The sequence below is a fragment of the Pinus tabuliformis genome, chromosome 7, assembly GCF_031772625.1.
Source record: "Pinus tabuliformis cultivar Carrire ecotype Pingquan chromosome 7, CPIR1, whole genome shotgun sequence".
NCBI lineage: Eukaryota > Viridiplantae > Streptophyta > Pinopsida > Pinales > Pinaceae > Pinus > Pinus tabuliformis.
This window is the reverse complement of record NC_142293.1, coordinates 119,586,177-119,606,502: the sequence shown is the minus strand read 5'-3', so window position 1 is coordinate 119,606,502 and position 20,326 is coordinate 119,586,177. Positions and strand designations below refer to the sequence as shown.

Here is a 20,326-nt window from a genome sequence, read left to right as displayed (position 1 = left end):
AAGCTCCTGATTTCGAAACCCGTCTAACACGTAGAAAATATTAATGAGACTTCGAATTGGCGAAATTGCAGACATTATTCATAGTTTCCTTTCTCCATCTATCCTTTGCCTAACGCAATGTGACAATCGCTACCTAGGTGGTCGCATAAGCACATCTCTCCCAATCTCTCCATGTCAACCAGGAGCAGCCGCAATATTGCAAACATTAATAAGGCTTTGAACGGTTAGATCGCTACTAGTGATAACACACAACATTTAAGAGGATTTCATCTACATCAAGTTTATGGCTGTGAAAATATACATTCTAAGGGTCGAACGGGATCAAATATCTTGAGATGCAAATCTCATTTTAGAATGAAAAGAGATTTGATCCCTCTCAGCCCTTGATAGATTTGGAGTTAAGATGGATCTAGGTGTTAAACACCAATTGTTGTAGAATTGAACATTTATCTAATCGTACTTTTCATAGTTTTAAAATAAAACTTTGAAGTGAGAGGTTGTAAAACATCTTGTGAACAAGTAATATTTAGGATTGGTAATATTTTATTTGTTTATGGGGACGCAGGAGCCAGAGGGGTTTTCTTTCACCTCGATGAAGAAAGGGAGATACAATTTGTTTGAGGATTAGGGATCTCAACAAATAACCAGGTTCAATATTTGGCCCTTTGGCAAGGATTGGAATTGGGTCACTCCAAGGGTTTTCGTCAATTGATGGTTTTCAACGATTCAAAGATTTTCTTCCAACAGTCAAACAAAGTTAAAAACACTGAGGAGTAGATCTCAACATCCATTCTGCATCAAATTAAGCTAGTATTGGAAAAAATTGATCAGATTGAATTCTTCCATGTCAAAAGAAATCTTAACACGATAGCAGATTCAATGGCTAACCAAGGGGCATTATTAAAACAAGGCTTGTTAAAGATTGATGAAGGGACTTTACTGACAAAAGCAATACCATGATGAGTCGAATTAAAGTTCTTTTGCTTTTGGCTTTCATAAGAATTAAACATGGAATAAGGAGTCGGGTCTTATCATATAAGTCGACTTTGCATTATTTTGAAGCCTCATTAATGTCTGCAATATTGCGATGGCTCATGGCTGGCATGGAGAGATTGGGAGAGATGTGTTTATGCGACCACCTGGGCAACGATCATCACGTTGCGCTAGGAAAAGGGCAGATGGAGAAAGGAATATGTGAATAATAAATCCCTTCTAATGTGCAAGGTCCTTATCCCTGCATACGAGATACAATTTGCGTGTGTTCTCCATGCATATATTTGAATTTACCACTGATTGTAATTTTTCCATTATGGCCCCTAAACAATTGGTATATGTGGCTTGAGATGACATTAATAGCGAGTGTAGTGGCATTCAATCAAGGAAACAAAGTTCAACTGCATATATAGAACATTGAGGCGTCTATGCAAACATAGAATCAAAAGTTAGATCTTTAATTTGTCAAGTTTATCAACAGGTCCAGTATAATTTCAAGTCTACGGAGCGTGATTATGAAAACGCAGACGAAGAGCTCGACATCATGCTTGCAAACAATGCCAGTGCTCTGGACTTTATCATCACTCTGATTTCAAGGCACGCAGAGATGATCTTGGCAGAATCGTAGGCTCAGACCGAACTTCTAAATCAAAGAATGGGAATACTAGAGGTCAAGATGGATTTCCTTCTCCTCACAAACAAAATGTTGGAATTTTGGTGTAGGTTGAGGATGGTAACGCTGATGAGGTCGAGTTGGAGTAGCCAACGATAATATGCAGCAAACAACAAGAGGAGAGTAGCCTTGACCTCGCCGATGATCAGGATGCCATTTCTTCATAGCCCAAGCTGGAAGAAAATGAATCTCGGGTTGCTTCTATTATGGCGATATGTAGTTTCTTGCCTAGTTAATAGTTTTTGTTATCGTTTGCAAATATGTAGTGTTTGTAGGTGTCCTTTTGGAGAATGCATGGAAAAAACCAGTTTAGGCTGGTAATAGGTAGCTTAGGGGTTAATTATGTCAGTTCTCTATGGAATTATGAGATAGTAGAAGATGAATTTTTAATGAATTGAATTAACCAACAACTCACAAGTGAGCAAGCTACACCTAGAGGCTCCACAAAATGGAAAACACACTCTGATTCAATTAATTAAAGATGATTCAATAAATAGATCACAACAGAATAGGGACGTGAGAACAAACTCCTACAACGTAAGAACTAATCCTAACTTAAGGAGTTACGTTACAACCATGTAACTATTTCTCCATTAATACAATGTACTATTAATTATTTTCAACTCTCCCTTTTAATGGAGAAAGGATTATCCTGAAGTCCTAACATCCCCCTAAACAATTCAAACTTCACTTTCCCAAGAGGCTTTGTAAAAATATCAGCCATATTGTCACATGTTTTACAGTATTCAATAAAAATTTCTTTTGACTGGACCTTTTCTCTAACAAAGTGAAACTAAGTATCTATGTGTTTCGTGTTCTTATGAAACACTGGGTTGTTCACCAACTTAATGGAACTCTGGTTGTCACATTTGATGATGGTCGCTTCTTTCTGCTCTTCTCCTGCATCATGGAGAAGCCTCCTCAACCAGATAGCTTCACATGTTGCTACGCATACTGCTTGGTACTCGGCTTCAGCTGAAGATAAAGACATAATGCTCTACTTTCTACTGCTCCATGCTATGACCCCAGATCCAACACTAAATGCATAACCCATGATAGATCATCGATCATCCAGGTTACCTGCCCAATCAGAGTCTGAAAAACCTGCTAAAGTAACATCAGATGTATCAGTGTATAAAATACCATAATCAAAAGTACCATGAAGATACCTCAGTACACTTTTTGCTGCTACCCAATGACTTTCAAGATTTTTAGACATAAACTGGCTCAGCACACTAACAGAGTATGCTAAGTCTGGTCTAGTTGTAGTCAGATATATCAGACTACCAACTAGCTGCCTATACAAAGTAGCATCCACCTCCTTAGAGCCATCATCTCTGCACAATTTCAGGTTCTGCTGCAAAGGTACTGATGTTGTCTTACACTGTTCCATTATGAACTTTTTGAGCAGCCCTCTGACATACTTCCCTTGATTAAGGAAATTCTGCCCAGAGTCTCTCCACACTTCCAGACCTAGACAGTAATGTAAACTTCCGAGGTCTTTCATTTCAAAAACCTGTGACATATGCAATTTGATTTCTTTGATTAATGCATCTGCATTACTTGTTATAATCATGTCATCCGCATACAAGGAAATCAAAATTATTTGCCCTTGTTCATCATACATGGTATATAGATTTGGATCATTCTTACTCCTACGAAAACCATGCTGTAGGAAAAATGAATCAATATTCTCGTACTAAGACTTAGGTGCATGTTTTAAACCATAAAGGGACTTTTTCAATCTAGAAACTAAATGCTCTTGCCCTTGTTTAACAAACCCTTCAGGCTGCATTAAATAAAACTCTTCCTTTAAATCACCATTTAAAAATGCATACTTAACATCTAACTGGTGTAGCTTCCATTGATGTTTTGTAGCTACTGCAATTAACATTCTAATAGTATTCAGTTTGGCTACATGAGAAAAGGTTTCTTCAAATTCAATTCCTTCTTTCTGTGAATAACCCTTTGCTACTAGTCTAGCTTTAAACTTTTCCATACTCTCATCTCCAATAAATTTAGGTTTTTAAAGCCACTTGCAACCTATGGGTATTTTTCCTTTAGGCAATTCAACTAGTTCCCAAGTATTATTTCTAATAATATATTCAAATTCTTCATTCATTGCGGCCCTCCACTCATGAGATTGACTAGCTTCTTTATAATTTTTGGGCTCTATAATATTTAAAATGTTTGACATTAAATCATAGTCTTTCCATCTGGCTGGTAGTTGAGTCTGCCTACCTGATCTTCTCAGTAAGGGACTCTCCTCAAATCTGTCTCCTTCAGGCCTTAACGGGATTGACTTATTGATTACATCCCTTGCTTCTTCCTCTTTTAGGTGCTGCTGATTGTCCTCACTGCTTTCTTCCATCGTTAATGGAATGTGCCACTCTTTGAGGTTGTTCTCCTTATTTCCTTCCTCAACCTGCTCATGAAATAACACATCTTGACTAGCAAAAAATTTACGAGTCAAAAGATTAAACAACTTATAAGCTTTAAACTTAGTGCAGTATCCTACAAAGATGCATTTCATGGCCTTAGGGTCTAACTTCTTCCTATCATCCTTGGGAATATGGGCAAAGGATTTTGACCCAAAAACCCTTAAATGATTCACTGCAGGCTTATATCCATAAAATGCTTCAAAAGGAGTTTTAAAGTTAAGACATTTAGTTGGACTCCTATTTTTCAAGTATACTGCAGTGTTGATGGCTTCAACCCAAAAACCATTGGATAGACCCTTACCTTGAAGCATACTTCGTGCACACTCCACAAGGGTTCTGTTCTTTCGTTCAACAACTCCATTTTGCTGCGGAGTGTGAGGTACTGTGAACTGTTGAATAATCCCATGATTCCTGCAAAATTTCATGAAATATCCAAACTTGTATCCTCCCCCTTGATAAGAGCGGAGAATCTTAATGAATTTCCCTGTCTGCTTCTCCACCATATTCTTAAATTCTTTAAAGCATTGAAATGTCTGGCTCTTTTTTCTGATAAAGTATACCTAGGAGAATCTAGTGCAATCTTCAGTAAAGAGTAGAAAATAATATGCACCACCTAACTACTTAGTTTGCATAGGTCAGCATATATATGTATGTACAAGCTCCCTAATATCTCTTTTCTTCCTATCAGAATTCAAAGGTAACTCTTCCCTATGCATTTTCCCTAATGCACATCCATCATACTCTAAATGAACATTCTAAAAAGAAGGAAGTCCATCAACCATACCTTTTCTTTGTAGCAACATGAGATCTTGTACATTATGATGATCGAATCTCTGATGCCAAAGATTCTTGGCTGTCAATCCTGTTGAAGCCAGAGCTTGGTGTGACATGCTCTTGACATTCAACCTATATGGGCCTCCCACACACACTCCTGATGCGACTAGTTCCTTCTTGTTGTCCTTTATGACATAGTATGTTCTGAAGAATTCGACTCGCAGGTCTTGATCTGCCATCATTGAAACATAGATCAAGTTCTTCTTGATTCCAGGTACCTACATCACATTTTTAATATATCTGATATTACCATCAGGCAACATCACCGGAATATCACTGTACCCCTTAATCTGATAACCTTTGTCATCACCTAGATATATGTTAGCTCCACAAGTAGTTTCTTCAAAATTTTCGAACCAATGCCTATTACCTGTCATATGTGATGGCATGCCTGAGTCTATGAACCATGTTTCGGCCTCATCCTCCTCAAGAGTTGAAAGAGCATAATCAGCTACAAATAATCGAAGATCATGACTATGACCTTCATCAACAAAGTGCCTTGTGTGTTTTCTCTGTTTATTTCTAGCCTCATCTATCTGTCTCTTAAAACAAAACTTAGCTAAATGACCGATTTTCCCACAGTAAAAACATTTAATGTCAGATTTGTTACCATTGTTACTTGGAGACATACCTCTAAATGGTCTCTTCTGAAAAACGCCACCACCTTTTTGTCCATGTGGTTGTTTCCCTTTGTATGGCTTCTTCTTCGCCATCAGAGCAAGATCGACACTCCGTGGTCTCAAATTCTGCCACTGCTCTTCTTCCTGTATCAGGATTCATGTTAGCTCTTCAAATGCAAGGGCTTTGTCCCTTGCAAACAAGCCCGTGATGAACATCTGGTATTCATCTGTCATCCCGTTCAGTGTAATTGTGACAAGATCAGAATTAGACACCTTCTCCCCGATGTCACCCAATCTGTCTTTTAGGTCTTTGACCCGAGCAAGGAATTCAGCAACAGATTCATTCTCCTCCATCCTCATTGAAAACAACTTTCCTTTGAGCGACAAGACGCAATTGGTGTTTTGCGTCTGGTAAAGGTTCTTGAGTGTAGTCCATATCTCACTGGATGATTTACAGTCTCTGATATGTGGGATAATGTTGCCTTTAACATGCATCTTCAATAACGCTTTCACCTTATTCTCCCTTTTATCCCAATCTTGTATTAGTGTTGTCGTATCATCTGCTGAAATGGTCGGATTCTGCTCATTGCTGTTGACGATCGACCATGCGCTCGATCCCTCAAGAAACATCTATAGCTTGAATTTCCAATTGGTATAATTGGTCCCATCGAGTTTTTTAGTCTCGTTGAGATAAGCTTCTGTGAAATTGTTCATTTTCGACTAATCGAATTCCAGATCCCCCGATCTTCAGTCAATTCTAACCAAGTGAACAATTACAAGCTATAGTAAAAAAATAATCTCAACACATACCAGAACCTTTGAATCGATCACAAATCTGCCACCATTCTACCACGATCTCTGTGTCTGCAACTCAGATCCACCACTGATCTAGCAAGATCTCATGCACAGAACCATAAAAAACACATCAACGCTCCTTCACACTAAAAAACCACGATGATCTCCTTGTGCACAGTTGGAAATACACTGAGACCTATGAGAAAGACAATTTCTCCTGTGATTAAGGTATGTCACTCCTGACCACATGGACTCTGAAATTGTGAGAACTAAGGCTCCTATGTTGCCACTGGGGCACTATAGCCACGAAGGCTTTGTGGCCACTAGGGCTCTAATGTAGCCAATAAGGCTCTGTGGGTAAATCAAGCTCACCAGATTTTAGCTCTGATACCAAGTTAGAAAACTGGAAAGAAAAGAAATGGATTGAATTAACCAGCAGCTCACAAGTGAGCAAGTTGCACTTGGAGGCTGCACAAACTGGAGCATACACTCTGATTCAATTAATCAAAGATGATTCAATAAATACATCACAACAGAATAGGGAGGCGAGAACAAATTCCTACGACCTATGAACTAATCCTAACTTAAGGAGTTACGTCACAACCATGTAACCATTTCTCCATTAATAAAATATAATATTAATTACTTTCAGCTTAAGATCATGGAATTTTGTGTTGGAAATTTGGTACAGGTTGAGGACGATGAAGTTGATGAGGTTTGAGTTGGAGTAGCCGAGGATAAAATGGAACAAACAACAAGAGGAAAGTGGCCTTGACCTCGCCAACAATCAGGATGTCGTCTCTTCTTAGCTTGAGCGGGAAGAAAATGAAGCCTAGGTTGCTTCTATAATGGTGGCTATGTAGTTTCTTGCCCATTTAATATTTTTTGTTATAGTTAGCATATATGTAGTGTTTGTAGGTGTTTCTTGGAGAATGTATGGAGAAAACCAGTTTACGCTAGTAATATGTAGCTCAAGGGTTGGTAATATGTAACTCGGGAGTTAATTGTGTCAGTTCTTTATGGAGCTTTTAGATAATAAAAAGAGAATTTTAGATTATCACATGCAAATTCTTGGCCTTGAAACCAAACTTTCTTAATGCAATACATAATCATTTCCATATATATATGTTTTTGATATTTTTTATACTATGTTTTGATAAAAATATTTGACTTATTCCATTTGTATAATTGAAATGTCTATTTCTTTATAACATTAAAATTTATAAAAAAAATATTTTATATAACACAAATTCATAATTTTATCCAACATTGGATCTTTAAATTTTAATTTTTTTTTTACACACAAAATATAAAGCATATAATTACAATGATGGTTATAAAACCAAAAAAAACGCAGGATGGAAGGAGGGCTGAGTTACAGTTAAACACTTAATAATGAAAAGAAAGAATGAGGAGGGAACAGGAACAGTGTAGTGGAGATTATTTGCATTGTAAAGTAATTTCCAAGTAGCACGTCTTTCTTGTCATTCATCGTAATGGAACGATGGACTCATGTTAGGTGAAATAAAATGAAAATAAATAAATAAAGTGGAAACTGCTTTTTCTAGAACTAATGTTCGGTGAAATAAATGAAAAAATTAAATAAAGTGAAAACGGCTTTATTAAAATTCTGGAACACTGAACCAAAGTTCGGTGGAAAAGATGAAATCTTTTAAAAAGGAGTGAAAACAGCTTCTTCGCATTATAAGATTTCTATGAGACATTTTCGTAAGAAGTTGTATCACTCGTCTCTCTCATTATCTGGTTCAGTGAGATAAATGAAAGTTTGGTGAGATAAATGAAAAAGTTCGGTTGAAAAGATGAAATCTTTTAAAAAGGAGTGAAAAAGCTTCTTTGCATTATAGGATTTCTATGAGAGATTTTCGTAATAAGTTGTATCACTTGTCTCTCTCATTATCTGGTTCAGTGAGATAAATGAAAGTTCGGTGAGATAAATGAAAAAGTTCGGTGGAAAAGAAGAAATCTTTTAAGGAGTGAAAACAACTTCTTTGCATTATAAGATTTCTATGAGATATTTTCATAATAAGTTGTATTACTTGTCTCTCTCATTATCAATAGTCACAATGAAAGCATTTAAATGTTTAAAACTATTTTTAAGCTTTTCATTCTGGCAATGAACTCTCTCAGTTTGCAGATAAATAAAGCAGCTGAGGACAAAAGATGTCGCCCAGTAAAGATTTGTAAGGGTATTTCCATTTCTCACAATCTCTTTGTTGATGATGTCCTCATTTTTGCTATGCTCTGTAGGGTCTCCTGGGCATGCATAAATGACATTCTTTCAAAATTTCAGAAAGCTACAGGTTTGTTTATCAATAAGGAAAAATCCTCTTTGTTTCACAATGATGCAAACATGGAAATCGTTCACTGGATATCTGATCTGCTGGGCATTGCTCCTTTTTCAATTAAGCAAGGGTTTAAATACTTGGGCTTTGCTTTAAAGGCAAAAGGATACTCAAAAAGGGACTGGCAATGGTTATCGGACCGGTTTTATAAAAATATTTCAGGATGGGAGTTTAAATTTCTTTCTCTAGCTGGCAGATTCATCTTAGTACAGGCTGTCCTATGCCAACTTTCAGTCTATTGGGCTCATATCTTCTTTCTCCCTGCCAGTATTATAAAACAAATGAACAGATTGGCTGCTAATTTCCTCTGGGGAGGACATGCATATCAGAACAAAATTCATCTTGTCAAGATGGCTTCTATATCAAAACCAAAAAGGGCTGGTCGATGGGGCCTTTTAGATATGTGCACATTTGGTAAAGCCCTCCTCTGTAAGTCTCTTTATAGAGGTATTTTTGGCAATGGGCCATGGAGTAAGATTATAAAGGTGAAATATTTAAAAGGCAGGAGCATAGAATTCTGGTACAGGAGACGGTCCATTGGCATCAGGAGTGGATCGATGATATGACAAAGTCTCAGGAAGGTCCATCTTTTTTTCATGAAAAATCTTCGATGGAAACTCTGCTCCGGAACTAGTATATTTATTGGTTATGATTCTATTTCATCTGCCCGAGAGTTCTCGTTCCCCTCTCCGTTGGTTCACAATCTTCATAGGTTGGGATGCTTCACTTGGGACAAGCTGATAAAAGACTGGTCTGGTTCTTCCCCGGTTTGGATTGATGGGGAGGATCTGCATCTGCCCCAATCGATGCTCCCTCTTTGGCATTCGGTAAAAGCGAGACTTGATAGTATGGGAATCACACGATCTGGATCAAAGGATCGCTTGGTATGGTCTCTCAAAAAACCAAATCTGCCTATGAGCGTAAAGCATATTTATGCAGAAATTATCTCTGTTATCGTTGGGAGTCCTCATTAGCTTTTCCCTCCCTGTCTTTGGAAGGCTGCATGTCCACTTAAAATGATTATATTCTCTTGGTTGTTATTTGGGAACAAAAATCTCACATGGTAGGTTCTTCAAAGGAAAAACTGGCAAGGTCCGAGCAGATGTTCCATGTGCCAAAATGATGCGGAAACAAATCTACGTATGTTTTTTCAATGTGCCTCATCCCTTTATATCTGGTATGATCTGTCTTTATATTTTGGTTTTCCTTACATCATCTTTTCTTCTGTTCAGGAAGGTTTTATGTGGTGGAGTAGACAATCCTCATCTTGGAGATCGTTATTCATTATTACATGTTGGTTCTTGTGGAACTGGAGAAACGCACAAATTTTCCAAGGTTCTAAGGAACCCCTCCATGCAATTCTTCAGCGTATTTTGGCATGCCATGATTCCTTTCATCAGAATGACTCTTTGCCAAATATGCCTGCTATATGATGCCGTGGGTCTTTGTTCCTGCATGATGGTTTCTCCTTTCAGATCTCCAGTATCAAGTCTTTTGGGTTCTCTTTTCCAAGGCTGGGCCGTCTGCCCCAATTTCTTTATGTGTTATTGCATGTAATCTTCACATGGGGCTGTTTCTTCAAGTGATCGTTTGTTCTGTTGCAATTTTGGACAAGCAGGCTTTGTAGAAGTGAAGTATATGTTTTTCTTATTTCAGATTTGGTAAGATTCGGACTATCTGTATCTATTTTGTGCAAAGGTTGATGGGCTTTTTTATGCCTCAATGGACTATCTGTATCTATTTTTTGCAAAGGTTGCTGGGCATTTTTATGCCTCAATCCAAACATGATATGTATTGAAGATCTTTATATTTTCTTAATATAAATCTATGATGGTTTTTTTTCTTTGAAAAAAAAATGGTTTGGTTTTTTTTTAATTAAAATAAGTTAATTAGATGAAAAATTATATTATATTAGTATAATCACAATAAAAATATTAATGTGATTGACATAGTTGAACGCTTCATAAATATAATAAAAAAATATTGCAACACGAAGAATGTCTTATTAATGCACACATTTACTTAATTAAACATGTATAAAAAGATTATGGGTCAACTTTAAATTGAGAAAAAAAAGGAATTACATATCTTATTTTAAAATGGACTATTTTGCTAAATAAAATTTGCTTATATATTAATTTCCCCATCTAATTAGAATATGAGCTTATTAGAATTGGAATAATCTCAAATCCCTAGGAAAATGGTGCGCTGGATTCTAATTTAATTTGAGAAAAAAAAGGAATTACACATCTTATTCTAAAATGGACCATTTTGCTAAATAAAATTTATTTATATATTAATTTCTCCATCTAATTAGAATATGAACATATTAGAATTGGAATAATCTCAGATTTCTAGGAAATTGGTGGGCACGGAGCCACGTGGCACAAATATAATTTTTAAAATTGATTAAAAATCAATGCAACCTAAACTCTCTCCTTTCACCTTTTTGGTGAGCACCAGTATTGCAGCAATAATGCTGCAACTCTTGGCTTTCCTACATTACTTTTTATCAACCCGGTAGTTAGTAACAAACTTGGAAGCGACGGTGTTGTATGCACAAGTACTAGTTCTCACTGCAGGCTGTCACTTGGTCAGCTGGCGCAAGATCACTAGGAGCTCAAGCCAACTTCTATGAATTCCATAAGAAGATTTATATGTGATGAAAGAAATGAAAGCTTACCCTACAGTGGCTACTCTACTTGCGGAAAGTGAAAGAACACTGAAATGTGAAGTAAACCTAGCAAACCCTAATTAACCAGCTAATCCTACTTTTGCAGAAAGAGAGATGAAAAACCATAAAATGAATGCAATTACCTACTTAGGAAGTAAACAACCTCCACTCAAGCTATTTCTGAAAGGAAATGAGAAAAAAAACATCTTTTTGGATATTTAGGTATTTTTAGGTGAAATTGTTATGCATGTAATTTATTTGTTTGTGAATGTGGTAGCGATTAGGGGGCGATGGAGGGTGAATTTGGAGTTTGCAGAGGTGTAGGAAGGTGTGAAGGGGTCCTAGGAGGTCCTAGGTGGCCTTCTGGAGGTTTCCCCTGCAATCGGATTTCAAAAAGATACCTACAGTGAAATCTACACGAGGCTGCAAGGGATCTACAAGAGGTCTACAGGAGGATGCCGAGAGCTGATTTAGAGGTTTTGAAGGTGAAAAATGGGTGGAAAGGGTAGTTGATGGCTAGGAGGATGTGTTAAGGTGTCTAAGGTTCATCAAGGAGGATTAGGGAAGAGAAAGATGGTTGGACTTGTTCAAGGAAAGAGAGGAAAGTTCATGAGAAAAGTGCAGAAAATTAGGGCAGATTTGTGAGGGACTTTGGATGACCTGTGGAACATGGATCAAAGAGAGATGGTGATGGCTGATTGGTTGACTTATTGTGAGCAGAGATGTACTGCAAGAGAACTGAAAATCAAACACCGAGACTAAGCAAGCAAAGAAACTAGCTACACTAAAAAATAGAACTGTTCATCAAGCTAGTCTAAATTCTGATCTAGGAAAGTAAATGCTGAACAATGCTATATGGAAAGAAAACATGGAAGGGAATTTATTGTAAAGACAGAAATGAACATGGTGAAATAGATCTACAGCAAAGCATGAACCTTCTAACAAACTGCAACACTATAAATCTTATGGAAAAGACAAATCTGTGTTTTTTGTGGCAGCAATAGGGTCTTGGCCTCAGTCCATGGTCCCAAAGGGGAGAAAGGAGGCCAAGGCTCTGTTGATATTTTTCTATCACTATTCAACCTGCTATAGCAAACTGAAACGAAAACAACCTTTCAAATCACCAAAAGCAACCTATTCTTAACTAAGAAAGAAATCTATCTAACAACAACTCATTCATAAACTGAAACAAAGCATATAAATACAAAACAAGAGGTGTTTGGATGCTTGGATTGGGCCCTAACCCAAGAGCTTCAGCCCTCTGAGGTAACTCAGTGCTAGCTCAGAAAAAATCTCACCTTCATTATCAAAATAACAGTAAGACTACATGAAACTGTCTACAAAAGTAAGCTCGAAGTTGAACAGAGCAAAGCTGCAACAAAAGTACAAAAATTTGACTCACATCCAACCCCCCAATGAGGCCCTAGGCCTCTCTACATATACAAATAAAGCTCCCAACAGCTTCCTTAAAATCAGGGAGGCTTGGATTCCAAAACTTGAGATAAACATAAGTTATCCTCCACTTGGTCGACTGCCTCTTTGGTGCATTGATGTGGCTGCTTGTGCTCCGAGCTTCCTGAAGGAGAATTCGAAGTAGGGAGTCATAAATGAGGAGGACACCCTCCTATAAATCCTCTCCCTTGTCTTCTTCGAATATTTGCTGCCAAATTTCCATTAAATATTTGACTTTGTCTCCAAAATTCAACAAAAAATTACATTAAACACACATTAGACTCCATGGCATAATAACCAACCCAACTCACTCTAGAAGCATAAATATAATAAAAAAACATGCAATAAGCTAAGAGAATGGTGGATTAAGCTATGTTAGGAGGCAAAATGAGCCCATATAATTACCCATTTATGGGGCTCACCATCACCCCCCTAATGAAGGTGTTGTTCATCCTCTGAGCAACTTAATCCATCTCCTCATCTTTGATGGCCTTGATGGCCTCCCTGACATCCCATGCTTCTGATGTGAGGTCCTCTTCTTTGTCATGGAATCCTGCCTTTTTGTCCATAACTTCCCACTGCTGTTGATCTTCTTCCTCTTTTCTGCCTTCTAGCAGGCCTAGTAGCAGTGGGGTACTCAATTTGAGGCCAATCCAATTGACCTTCAAATTTTGCATAGAGTGCTTGTACAGTGGCACTCTCCTCAATGCTTCTTTCATCCTTGTTGGGGAGTGATACTCCCTGATATGCAAACTATGTGGTAGTGTGGTCCACCTCTTCATACAAGCATGAATATAATCATCCCCAAGTAATCTTTCCATATCCTCAAAATGTGCAATGGCTTGAGCTTGATCATTGATATACTTAGGGGCAATTTGGGGATTATTTGCAAGTAACTGGTGTGTGCTGAGGGCAGTGAGAGCAGCTGCTGCTTCTCTTTCTAGAGTCTCAGGGGACACTTCTTTTTTTTGGCCCCTTTTTCTCCTCCTTCTGTCTCTTTCTCTGTTTCTTTTTCTCCCTGCTCTGTTTCTTCAGCTTTCTCCTCCTCTATCTTGGTTTCTTCCTTCTTCCCTTCTTGTTTTTCTAAATCACCAGTTTCTTCACCTTCTCATAAAACCTCTTGTCATTTTGTTTATGTTTCCTTGGAAAACCAACTATGGAAATGGAGAGAACTATTTTTTGAAGAAAAACAGAGAGATAGAGACTGTGTGTGTGTGTGTTTTTTTTTAATAACAATAAGCATCAATTTTTTTATGAATTTCCTCCACCCAACAGTTCTATTTTCTCCTCAAAAACTAAACCACTGTTAGCATATTTTGATATTCAATGGAGGTATGCCAAAAACCTACCTCTGCAGCCCGAGAATTGTGCTAAAAATTGTGTTTTTCCTCTCCAAAACAGCTTACTGGCCCTCCTGTAGAACACTGCCAGCCCTCCTATAGAACTGCCTGTAGGTGCTCCTGTAGAATGCCGATAGCAGGAGGATGCATGAGAGCAATGGAGAATGATGGTTTCGAGGCTGTGGGGTGATAAGGAGCTTACTGCAGCCAAGTGGACGAGGATGGAATGAAAGAAAAAGTGGTGAGAGTGTTTCAAGGAGGAGTACTTATTTCTTATTTTAGATATGTCCGGTGATGGGGTGAGTTGGCAAAAATGTACGTTGCCATAATTGAACCGTTGGTCCCCACTGCCTTGCCATCATGGCTCTTTCCCGCAATCACTTCCCATCATTGCATCGAAGTTTGCATACCCTCCACTACCTGTCCTTTAGATTTTTCTATGAGTTGACTAGGCATACGTGTGGTGGCATCTCCAGATGAGCGCAGTCAATTGGATGAGGGTGGCTAGTTAACTGGCCACCTTTTCTTATTTAGCCCTAACCATCTCATTCGCTTATGCATACTTTTTCAATGACATAGATGCAACAGAGGAGAGGGTTAGTCACTTACCTGGGAGTCGAATATACGTGTTGTGAGGCATTTTGGTTCCTTTTGCTGCTGCATGCTTGTATTTCAGTTGTTGCATGCATGTATCTCCTCTACTACATGCTCTTTGCTTCCCGATGTGTGGTTGTTTTTCTTTGTGTAGGTATCCTCTGGCTGGATCTAGCTTCAGAAGTCTGCTTCAACCTTCAGATTTGCACCCTCATGCTGCTGATGCTAGATTTTAATGGGACAGTGACTTGTTTTGTCCATATCTCCCAAATGGTAGACTGGATTGACTTGAAATTTTCTGAACATGTTTCCATCATCATTATGCACCTCCCATAGAAAAATTTTGGTCAATGGATGCACGGATTTCAAGAAAAACTGAAAATGGTTGAAGGTGATGGAAGCCGATTTCTTCGAAACCGTGCACTAGAATTCACTGAAATTGCGTGGGCATGTTACCATCATCCATATGCATCTTCCCATGAAACAAGTTTTTTAAATAGATGCACAGATATTGAGAAAATGCAAAAATGACTGAAGGTGATGAAGGCCAATTTCTTGGTAACCGTGCACTGGAATTTGCTGAAATTGCTTGAGCATGTTACCATCATCCATATGCAACTCCCCATGAAACAATTTTTTAAATGGATGCACGGTTTTCAAGTTAGGGAAAAAACAAATTTCTGCTCTATGTATTTTTGTATAAGAGCATCCTGTCGTTTTTTGGACAGTAAGAAGCATGAGCTTAGGGTGTGATGCAGGCTTGGACATGATGGAAGAGAGGTTTGAAGACTGCAGGAGGATTTATAAACCCTTTATCAAGCTTCCCTGTTTCTCAAACTGCTTTTAAAATCCATTTCTGGCTCTCTGTAATTTCTACAGGAGCCTCCTGTAGAAAACACAGTTTTCGAAAAAGAAGCACAGTGAGGTAAAAAAAATGTCAAAAATGATGGAAAAAGGTGAGGGAAGGTAGGATAGGTGCTGATATTGGTTTCAGAGCTCCCTTGGAACCTTCTGTTGTTCCTTTTAGTCTTCCTACAAACTTTCAATGCAACAAAAAATTCTCCTTGTTTCTCTTTTTTTTTTGAAAACAACTAGGGCATCTCAGAGAGGTTTTCACCTTAGTTGCTTATCCTGGGCACCTCCAAGGGAGGTTTTCACCCAGGGATCTTTTTTCTCTCTTTTTCTTCTTTCCAACCCATTGACTGCCTCATGGAGGTTTTCAATCAATGAGCCAATCTGAGGCGCCTCCGAGGAGGTTTTCACCTTAGAATTTTTTTTTCCTATCCTACTCTACTTGAAAAACAAAAACACTTTCAAGTGTAGGAATACTTCCAATGGAGCCATGTGCACATCAAGATGATAGACAGAATGATGTGGAGGCTTGAAATGCATGCTTTGACATGTACTTGGACTTCGGAGAACAAATGATTTGACTTTGAAGGGATCAAGCATAGTTGAGGAGGAGAGTGATGCTGCAACTTAGTGATTGTCTGGAACCATATTTCAATATAGTTGTGATGTCCTTGGTCCTTTTGCTGATCTGGATCATTCTTCATGTCTTCTCCTACCATGACCTTCACATCTTTCTCTTTTTGCTGATTTTTCTCTTGAATACATGGAGGATTTGATGGTAACCATGAGGGAGCTCTCTCGATCTCTGATTTTGATGTCTTCTCTTCATCAAGTGCAGCCCATGGTTCTTTGATCTTTTCTTTTGAATCTTCTTCTTCTGGATGTGGTCCTTCAATGATATCAATATAATCTCTTTTTTGCAATACTCTTCCTCAGCTATGGTGAATACCATTGAGCTCAAGAGGAGTTGTTTGGAAGTGTTATACCTCAGCATTGTAAATGGGCTGAGCTACTTCAATGTGTGGGTTTGGAAATGGTGGTACAGGTAGTCAAGTGGGAGTGTATATTTGAGATGGATGTGGATGGAGTTGTGGTTGGGCAGGTGGTGGAGGCAGAAGGGCAGGAAGAGGGATGTATTGGGGTCTCCACCCCTGATAAGATGCATTCTACTGAGGTTGCCACTGAGCATAGGGTTGAAATGAATGGGTGGCTGGTTGGGCATGATATGGATATGTGAAGGACCAAGGAGGAGGTGTGGACCAGGAAGGATGAGCAATAGGGCCCCAAGAAGGTATGGATGTTACTTGGTTGGGGTTGTAGTATGCTTGAGATGTCCCTTGCAACTCCTGTTGATATGGTCTAGGTCTATGTGGCCTCCTTTGGTTTATGTAATAGATCTGTTCAGTGGCTCCTTCGGCCCCTTAGTATACAGATTTAAGTCCGGGCAAGGAATGACACTTATCTGTAGAATGATTTTCTTCACAGATTGAACAAACCTCTATAGAGTTCAATGGGCATTCGTTCCTAGGATGCCTCCTAGTGCATCTAGGGCAAAAAATGGCCAAAGCCTTCTCTGCTTCCTCTTGTTTCCTTTTGATATGTAAGGCATCCATTTTCATGGCAAGAATCTGCAGCATCTCACTCTTGATGTCCTCCAGCATGTTTCCAATTCCATCTTTAATGGATGAGTTGGAAGAAAAGGTACTGCTCCCAACATTTCTATTTTCAGCCATTAGCTCCATAGGAATGTTTTCTTCTTTTTCTACCCCTATAGGTTCTTCAAATATGTCTGGTTGTTACTTAAGGGTTTTTCTTGATTGCAGCCACTGAAGAAGAGAGAAGGTTGGCTGTGTGAAGTAGTGGGGGTTTTGGGCAAACATTTTACTGAATTATCTATATCCCTACGAGGCATGAAAGGAAATCTTTTTGGTTGGTTTTTGTTTTTTCACTAATTGTACTTGCAAAACTGAAATTGATTGAACAAACAAATTGCAACTAAGTGAAATGAACTTTCTAAATGAAAGTGCAGAATTAAAAAGGAAAGAAAATGAAGTGCAGAACTGAAAGCAAGGAAATGGCTAATCTACTTTTGCTAAAATGGAAATTGCAGAATTGAAAGGAAAGCAAGGAAATGACTAATCTACTTTTGCTGAAATGGAAATTACAGAATTGAAAGGAAAGCAAGGAAATGGCTAATCTACTTTTGCTGAAATGGAAATTGCAGAATTGAAAAGGAAATGCAGAAACTGAAAGAAACAACTAGTCTACTTTTGTCGAAATAAACTACTTAGCAGAATGTTGCGATAGAAAATAGAAGAAAGCAGTGATCACATAATACTCTGACGCTTCCCTGGCAACGGTGCCAAAAAGTGGTGAGCACCAATATTGCAACAATAATGCTGCAACTCTTGAGCTTTCTACTTTACTTTTTATCAACTTGGTAATTCGTAACAAACTCGGAATCGACGGTGCTGTATGCACAAGTACTAGTTCTTACTGCAGGTTGTCACTTCGTCAGGTGGCGCAATATCACTAGGAGCTCAAGCCAACTTCTATGAATTCTAGAGGAAGCTTTATATGTGATGAAAGAAAGGAAAGCTTACCCTACAATGGCTACTCTACTTGCAGAAAGTGAAAGAAGATTGAAATGTGAAGTAAACCTAGCAAACCCTAATTAACCAGCTAATTCTACTTTTGCAGAAAGAGAGATGAAAAACCATAAAATGAATGCCATTACCTACTTAGGAAGTAAACAACATCTACTTAAGCTATTTCTAGAAGGAAATGAGAAAAAAAACATCTTTTTGGATTTTTAGGTATTTTTAGGTGAAATTGTTATTCATGTAATTTATTTGTTTGTGAATGTGGCAGCGATTAGGTGGTGATGGAGGGAGAATTTAGAGTTTGTAGAGGTGTAGGAAGGTGTGGAGGGGTCCTAGGAGGTCCCAGGTGGCCTTCTGGAGACTTCCCCTGCAATCGGATTTTAAAAAGATATGTACAGGAGGCTGCAAGGGATCTATAGGAGGTCTACAGGAGGATGCTGAGAGCTGTTTTAGAGGTTTTGAAGGTGGGAAAATGGGTGGAAAGGGTAGCTGATGGCTAGGAGGATGTGTTAAGGTGTCTAAGGTTCATCAAGGAGAATTAGGGAAGAGAAAGATGGTTGGACTTGTTCAAGGAAAGAGAGGAAAGTTCATGAGAAAAGTGCAAAAAATTAGGGTAGATTTGTGAGGGACTTTGGATGACCTGTGGAACATGGATCAAAGAGAGATGGTAATGGTTGATTGGTTGACTTATTATGAGCAGAGATGTACTGCAAGAGAATTGAAAATCAAACATCGAGACTAAGCAAGCAAAGAAACTAGCTACACTAAAAAATAGAACTGTTCATCAAGCTAGTCTAAATTTTGATCTAGGAAAGTAAATGCTGAATAATGCTATATGGAAAGAAAACATGGAAGAGGATTTATTATAAAGATAGAAATGAACATGGTGAAATATATCTATAGCAAAGCATGAACCTTCTAACAAGCTGCAACACTAGAAATCCTATGGCAAAGGCAAATCTGTCTTTTTTGTGGCAGCAATAGGGTCTTGGCCTCAGTCCATGGTCCCAAAGGGGAGAAAGGAGGCCAAAGCTTTGTTGATGGTTTTTTTGTATCTTCTTCTATGACTATTCAACCTGCTACAACAAACTGAAATGAAAACAACCTTTAAAATCACCAAAAACAACCTATTCTTAACTAAGAAAGAAACCTATCTAACAACAACTCATTCATAAACTAAAACAAAGCATATAAATACAAAAGAAGAGGTGCTTGGCTGCTTATATTGGGCCCTAACCCAAGAGCTTCAACCCTCTGAGGTAACTCAGTGCTAGCTCAGAAAAAATTTCATCTTCATTATCAAAATAACAGTGAGATTACATGAAATTGTCTACAAAAGTAAGCTCGAAGTTGAACAGAGAGAAGATGAAACAAAAGTGCGAAAATTTGACTAACATCCAAACCCCTAATGAGGCCCTAGGCCTCTCTACTTATACAACTAAAGCTCCCAACAGCTTCCTTAAAATCAGGGAGGCTTGGCTCCCAAAACTTGAGATAAACAAAAGTTATCCTCCACTTGCTCGGCTGCCTCTTTAGTGCATTGATGTGGCTGCTTGTGCTCCGAGCTTCCTGAAGGAGAATTCGAAGTAGGGAGTCATAAATGAGGGGGAAACCCTCCTATAAATCCTCTCCCTTGTCTTCTTCGAATATTTGCTGCCAAATGTCCATTAAATCTTTGACTTTGTCTCCAAAATTCAACAAAAATCTGCATTAAACACACATTAGACTCCATGGCATAATAACCAACCCAACTCACTCTAGAAGCATAAATATAATAAAAAAACATGCAATAAGCTAAGAGAATGGTGGATTAAGCTATGTTAGGAGGCAAAATGAGCCCATATAATTACCCATTTATGGGGCTCATCGCTTTTTTTAGTGCATTTACCACTTTTACAAGCGTTTTCACTTTTATAATTACCATCTTCATACGCCAGCCAACCCTCACGCTCGGTTCATTGACTAGCTCTCTCTCCCTCGGTGCCTCCCCAAGCATTATTGCTTACTTTTCACTTTCAACCTCGGACTTGCTGTCCCTCCATTACTTATTACATTCACCTTGACCCCTACCTATACACGAATACTCAACCCA

At 38.3% G+C, this 20,326-nt stretch overlaps 2 protein-coding genes across 2 annotated transcripts; both read right to left on the bottom strand.

Moving 5' to 3' along the window:
- Positions 1 to 5,159: 5,159 nt before the first annotated feature.
- Positions 5,160 to 5,654, bottom strand: LOC149246027 (uncharacterized). The gene has a single exon (XM_089439625.1). The coding sequence runs from the start codon at positions 5,652 to 5,654 to the stop codon at positions 5,160 to 5,162; it is 495 nt and encodes a 164-aa protein (XP_089295751.1).
- Positions 5,655 to 5,717: 63 nt separating this feature from the next.
- On the bottom strand, positions 5,718 to 6,191 carry LOC149246026 (uncharacterized). The gene has a single exon (XM_089439618.1). The coding sequence runs from the start codon at positions 6,189 to 6,191 to the stop codon at positions 5,718 to 5,720; it is 474 nt and encodes a 157-aa protein (XP_089295744.1).
- Between the last annotated feature and the right edge of the window lie 14,135 nt (positions 6,192 to 20,326).

Excerpts from the sequence above, each read along its gene's own strand:
- LOC149246027 (XM_089439625.1), bottom strand. The coding sequence starts at position 5,654 with ATGGCGAAGAAGAAGCCATACAAAGGGAAACAACCACATGGACAAAAA.
- LOC149246026 (XM_089439618.1), bottom strand. The coding sequence starts at position 6,191 with ATGTTTCTTGAGGGATCGAGCGCATGGTCGATCGTCAACAGCAATGAG.